The 6,745-nt window shown below is 40.8% G+C and overlaps 1 protein-coding gene and 1 long non-coding RNA gene across 5 annotated transcripts; one reads left to right on the forward strand and one right to left on the reverse strand.

Moving 5' to 3' along the window:
- Positions 1-614: 614 nt before the first annotated feature.
- On the reverse strand, positions 615-5,752 carry cipcb (CLOCK-interacting pacemaker b). Of its 4 annotated transcripts, none has more exons than XM_072683597.1 (4): positions 5,607-5,752; positions 4,109-4,238; positions 3,834-4,009; positions 615-3,313 (listed from the first exon to the last, which is right to left on the reverse strand). In XM_072683597.1, the coding sequence occupies exons 2-4, from the start codon at positions 4,215-4,217 to the stop codon at positions 2,450-2,452; spliced, it is 1,149 nt and encodes a 382-aa protein (XP_072539698.1). In that variant the 5' UTR covers positions 4,218-4,238; positions 5,607-5,752; the 3' UTR covers positions 615-2,449. The 4 variants fall into 4 exon arrangements, with proteins under 4 accessions (XP_072539698.1, XP_072539688.1, XP_072539670.1 ...); XM_072683587.1 differs by having other exon boundaries at positions 5,602-5,751; XM_072683569.1 differs by lacking the exon at positions 5,607-5,752 and adding an exon at positions 5,131-5,272.
- Positions 5,225-6,745, forward strand: LOC140559897 (uncharacterized). Its single transcript, XR_011979925.1, has 3 exons — positions 5,225-5,833; positions 5,940-6,161; positions 6,424-6,745. It is a non-coding gene; the product is annotated as an uncharacterized lncRNA (long non-coding RNA).

A 6,745-nucleotide genomic window follows, 5' to 3' on the forward strand; every position in this document is an offset into this window, starting at 1 on the left:
ACACAGTTACAAAACAAGTGGTTAACATTTAGCTGCCAAAAAAGCCTAAAAGATTACCATTTCATGTGTTTTTGCCTACAATAATAGACCTGCTGTATGTATGGAATCCAATGAAGCATTAGTAAAGACTGAGATGACTGTAGTTAGGCCTCAGTAGTTCCTAATGTTCCCTTTTGTCAGGAATAACTATACTATTAGATGTGGTTTAAACAAACTGAAACTCTGTAAAGTTGTAATTTGCCACCAGATGGAGCATTCTAACCGCATTTGAGCATTAAACAGCTAGGCAGATTAAAGCTGAAAAGAAGCAGACCTGCATTACTAAACACATTACCGCCAACACCTGCTCCCTGCACTGTGATTTACACCAACTGCTGTACATATAGATGTTCCACATGTGCTGACCTCCAATTGGCCAAATGTTTGAGAGGATGGCATCAGAATTTTTCCACTGAGTATTTACAATGAAGACAACCAAAACAAATCATTTAGAACATTTAAAATCATAAGTCTGCCAATTGTGTTGAGTTGAAAATGACTATAAATCTACTATAAATCTACATACAGTCACTGTAAAAAATAAAAAAAGCAAAAAACAAAACCATAAAAACTAGTAGGTAAAACATTTTTAATCTTTTGCATACATTAATGTAAAAGAGTTACAAGTGCAAGTAATGTTGGAGCATTAATATTGGTCTATTGATCTAATAATGTAAGGACAGCTACTTTGTCTAATGATTGTCAAATGATTTTTCTGTTAAATGAAACAATATATGAGCATGAGTTGCCATAATGCTAAAGTTACTTGTCTTTTTTTCTTCCTGCCAAATTTTATTTAGGGTGGTCTGTAAATAGGTATCATTTAGATACAGGGCCAGGCTGCACAACAATAGGACTGCTTTGGGGAACCATATTTGTATCCAAAGTTGTAATATTTTCCCCTGTCCTTAAGTAGTATAAAGTAAAGGCAAGTGTAGGCAAAACAATTAAACCAGTTTTAGTCTCAGACAGTTTAGATTATATAAGATCTTAATAAGTGTTGGAGTCTGTCAAATCGTCTTTAACCACAAGAAAACAACTAAAGAACTGTGTCTAATGGTTTTCTATTAAACAGATTCTTGTGTTAGTGAAAATTGAGAGATTTGACTATATTTCTACTCAAATATAATTGTTGCGTACTTACTTATTTTCTGCATAACTAAATTTAAACCGTTTCAGTCACGCAGTAGAAGTTTAATGTTAAACTCTTATCAAATTTACCTTTTTTTAATATATACAAAATAAGTCATAATCAGTGGCCAGTCACTTAAGGCACAATTATGGACATTAAAAGAGACACATACTGGCATTCATACAAATCTACTGGTGACTGGGGAGACAAGAGCTACATGTGAAACATAATTAAATGTAATACTGGGTTTCCCTTTATGTTTTAGTTATATGATCTTAAGTCCTATAGGTCTAATTTAATAATTTTAGTCAATGAAAACCGATACTGTAATGTAGGCCACTAACATGCAGTACAAGTGTTAATTGTTGTAGAAAACCAAAAACCTGTCTTACCTACCCTTTTCAGGTACCTGAAAGTTAAACAAACATCAAAAAACGAATCTGTCCAGACTGTTCCATTAAAACAGAAATATAGCTGTAATGTGTCACCATCTTTGGCTTGGCTGATATAAAAAACACAATATGTGAATCTAATTAATGTTGCACCACTCCAACATATAAATTCCTCTTAACTTTTCCTCTTAAATTTATATTGAGGGGGACTAAAGAGCTGGTTATGTATGTAAAAGTTTCAGCAGTGAACATAACAGTGACAAAAATCCCAGCCTATAATAAAGACATTATGACTTACTTCACAACCAGATCAGTGCTGAAAATTGACAAAATCAAACAGGTAATTGCTCCATTATATGTCTCTCCAGAGGGAACCTGTTTTGCCTGCTGACATATGAAGGAATTCTCTCCTATGTTTTAAAATGGCTAAATGCTACATTCATATTATGTTGAATCGTATACCTGTGAATCGTGCCATCACTGAGGCAAAAACAGAAGACAAATAAGCCCTTATGAATATTCTGTGAACTCACTGTAGTGTAGAAATTACTTTCAGATATCTCTAATATTAGTGGTTTTTGAAATATTCAAGAAAAGTTGCAGCCACTGCTGTGGTTCAACAAGACAGCATTTGATTACAAGTGAAATAAAATTGCTCTCCTTTTTTAAGCTGTTTTGTTGAAAGTTTCAAATAAATGTCATATTGCTCACGCTTACTAAAACTTTCTACCAGGTTCTTAAAACAGTCTGTTTCTTTAAGATGGCAGGTGTTGGCAGGCCTTGTGAATATATTAGATTTACTGTAATAAAAAAAAAAGATCAGAAGCTGGTAAGAAAGGCAATATGAATATCTGCTTAAAAAATAAGAGTCTCTGCTTCAATTATCCTACTGTAATGGATCATTTTGTATCTCCGGAGCATTGTTCACAGTTTTCTCTTTCACCGAGTCCCCCTGCATGCTCAGCTGTAGTTTACTCCAGACATGCAAATCTCCAGTCTGTAGGACTTCCATGAAGAGGTTTGTGTGCTCGCGTAGCTGATCCAGTTCAGCCTGCGTTCGCCGATTCTGTCGAATTAACTCTTTAGTGCGCAGTGTAATGTCCAGCAAGCCTGATTTACTGAGAATGTTGTATGTGTTGCAGAAACGTTTCCTCTTGTTGCTGCTGCTGTCAGAGTCACTGCTTTCGCAGATGCCATCCTTAGCGATTGCTTGTGGTTGAGACTGTAATGCCTTGGTATGCATGTCTGTGAGTGCTGCAGTGAGCTCCAGCCTTCCATTAGCTGGTCTTTCAACGCCAGGGCAACTGCCAGTGTTGGAATCAGTGGGTGTCGCTTCGGGTTGAGGCGATGCATTAAGATGCCTGGTTGGTGGAAGATGGTTTGATGTTGAGGAGGAGCTCGAAGAGGCACTACTTTGTAAACCTTGCTGCTGCTTGTCTTCATGCGGCTGATCCCAGGAAGTGGAAGATGAACTGCAACTCTTCACCGAAGCAGTGGTGCTGGAGCTGCTGCTGCTACTGGTGCAGTTACTATGTGGGCTGTCCCCAGGATGAGGAGCAATTTTGGGATAGGATTTCAGAATGGGGAGGAACTTCTTGTGTCTACGGCGCTTACTGGCAGGTCCTTTTGGCACTGTAGCAGCTCTCTGGGAGACCATTGGTTGGAGGAAGACTACTTGAGGTTGCTGAACAACCTCAACAGCTGGACTGAATCCCCAAGGCTTCATAGGAGTGGGGTTATCACCAGGCTGCTTAAAAGAGGGGGAAAGTCAATTATAGGCTGTTGGATAAATCTGGATTCGGCCAGCATTATATTGTAGCTGTAACTGCTGGTGTGCTATTGCAGTAGACTAATGCTGAAAACTAAAAACTAAGGTAGTTTAGCTGACACACATTAGGACTGCACCTTGTTATCTGGTAACAAACACACAAGGGCAATGCGATTTCTTTTGAGATAATTACTGCAGAGAACAATAATGCAATAACTTTTTCTGTACAGCCATAAACACCCCACAATAAACTAATTTCAAAGTGCAGTACTTGCTTACACTTATAATATGCGTTTTAATAACGCCTGTAAATATCATGAACCAGTAACAAATACATGAAATGCATACTAAGGTAATATTTTGTTTATTTCCACTGCCATGTATAAGAAATGTTCACTGCTCATGGCCTTATTGAAACAGGGATACTATGAAAATATATGAATGTTAATATAAATATTAATATAAAGTTACATATAGTTTACCTAAAGACGTTTTAATTTACCTGTTTGAGAAGGACATTGTTCATGATGATCATGGGTGACAAGTTCTGGAAAGATCCACCCACAACAGCCAGCTGAGAAGGCTGAGACCTAGAGCCCCCCACTGCTGGCATCCCTGTTCGAGCTGCATTGTCTGCATCTGTATGGTCAAGTGCACTCAGATGCTCAGAACTAGCATCTACAAAAAACAGAGAGAAGAGAGATAAACAAGTAACAAAAACTAGTCATTGTTTGATACCAAGAACTTCAGCTTTTTTTTAATTATATAAATACAGACCTGAGAAACCTGAATCCCTTTCAGAGTCTGGTTTTGACTTCTCCAGTCTCTTGGTTTTGGATTTGCACAGAGTTCTCACAGCACCATCATCTTTCATCTTTCTGCTCATCCTGACTCCACCCGTTGCCCCCTGCCACAATGACGAACACAGTACAGTGAATTTGAGCTGTCTAGAGAACAGGAAAACAATTGTTCAGTTATAATAATACATTTACAGTTCAGTTACAATAAAAATGCCCATCTAGCCAGTATGAAGTGTCCGATTTTTTTTTAGTTGATTCTTTTTTGAAAGCATGCTGTCAAGAATCACGACAGACATTTTTAGGCTAAATTGTAGTTTTAAAACCAAGTGGTCCTACAGCAGTCCTAATGCTATAATCACTTTAGGAACCCAGTTCAGGATTTAAACAATGGTAGAAGGCAATGCAAAACGCAGTGGCTTGGCTCTGGCAGCCAGCTACCTATTCAGGTACCTTTACTGATGCACATAAATGTGACACCCTGCAGCACCATGAGAGTTTTCAGTCAATATTGACAGATGGCTTTCTAGGTTAGTGGCATATGTGTATTGTGTGTATATGGGTGTGCAAATGGAAGTATGAGCAGATTCTGGACGTGTCCTCTTACAGTGCCAAGGTTCAGCACAGACACTTTAGATGGGCAAGGATACAAGGAGAAAGACCACAGTCTTTTGATTAATAAACAACAGCATCAACAAGACATCATGTCCAGTGTTTTATATTTGAGATCTGAACTCTTTCCAACGCTACAATGAGGTGTGGTTAAGGCCCATACAGAAAACCAACTGACTGCTAGCTACATCTGCAGAAATCCGACGCCCTAAATATATGCAGAGGCTAGCTAGCTAACTTACTAACTTACTTCGAGTGCAAGCCCAAAAACGCCACCCTGGTCGGAATAAACAGGTTATAATTAGCCATGCATTGCAGTTAGCCATCTCCTCGGGACGCTTTACGGATTTCACACTGAGATAAACATGTATACTGTGGTCTATTACTTACGCACGTCTCTCTCATTCCTGCTCACTTCAGCTTCGCTCGGACGGGATTAACGCTGCTAACGTTAGTGGCTAGCTCGCTGGCTAGTCCGGCAACCAGCTACGCTTTCAGTCACCAACTTCAACGTAACCTACGTTTTAGCCTCAGCTCACAGCCCAGTAAGAGTCTGGACACTGTCTTCGACACATACAGATGTTATAATGTGGAGGACAGCTGGATGTAAGTGTAGACTAGCTGGTTAGCTAACAGCAGCGACCTTATTGACGTGGATACGCTAGCTAGTTAGCTAGCAGGGCACTTGCTAGCGTTGGTTACACCCGACTGTCTGGGTTTCAGACGTTCAGCGGGGGGGCTAACGTTAGCCTAGCTGGCTGGTGTGTTGCTTACACTGAACACAACACCCCCAAAAACGAGGACTTTGTTGGCGTGGCCGTGTTTAGGAAAGGAGAATAGGAGAAATCTCTGCAGCCCTACCTTACTTTCGAGGGTTTCCGTCAGTCAGACTGTCACTCGTCGGTCACGTAAACCTGGGCGAAAAGTACACGATACTGTACACGAGACCAGAGAGTAGCGTAGTTCAGCTACACCCCTCCACCACCCCACACCACACACACAGCTACCCACATGCCGAGGGGAAACATTGGATTTGAGGAGAACCCGTCTCCGATATCAGAACCACAGGCGGGACACAGGGACGCACATTCAGGTATTATAACATTTATGACATGACTTTCTTTACAATCACATTGCAATGGTTATATTTAGGCAGGTGTTTTCGCCCTCTTTGTTTTACGGCACTCCTTATTTGGTAGAAATGGGCGGGGCTGGCTTGTCCAAAGAAGAAAATACGTCAATGTCTGTGATTGGCTGTCTCCGCCCACTGTGGCCGCTCGCGCTTTGCTATTGGCCAGCGCTGCAGACGTTAAGCTGAAAAACGTGACAGCGCCGCGAATGTGTGGCAGTCTGGGAACATTGTGTTCAACCGCACAGCGGCGTCGTTTGGCGACGGACTGAAGTAACTGGGATGTGAAACAGTAAGTACATAGCTGTATTACATAACAGGTCCGAGACATGGCCTTAATTTAACCCTTAGGAAAAGGCAGGGCCACCAACTAGCCTACACACAATCCCTTAATAATGGGTCTCCTAATAGAGCAAAAAAAAAAAAAAAAAAGAACAAAACAAGCAAATCAAATAAAATAGAGCTTCATAAAAAATATAAAGATTTCATTGTATTCTTTTTTTTATATGGACACATTCATGCCATCAAAATAGTTGGATTGGTTTGCATTCCAGGATTCTGGGTTGTACCTGACCTGGCTCTGGTATTGCTGGCTGACACACCAACCGGCACATCCTCCAACAGCCAGCTCGCCGACTGCCAGACACATACACTTACAGACACATCCTAAAGCAGCAACCGGCACATTTTTTACTGCAGCTGGTACACCAACCGGCACATCACCTGGCTGCTGAGTGTCAGCCAGCACACCAACTGGCAACACCAACGGACACATCCTAAAGCAGCCGGCACATCTTACAGCACATCACATGGCTAAGTATCGGCAGGGACAGCAACTGGCACATATTAAAGTAGCCAGCAAGCCGACTGGCACGA

This window comes from Salminus brasiliensis, chromosome 1, assembly GCF_030463535.1.
Source record: "Salminus brasiliensis chromosome 1, fSalBra1.hap2, whole genome shotgun sequence".
Taxonomy (NCBI): domain Eukaryota; kingdom Metazoa; phylum Chordata; class Actinopteri; order Characiformes; family Bryconidae; genus Salminus; species Salminus brasiliensis.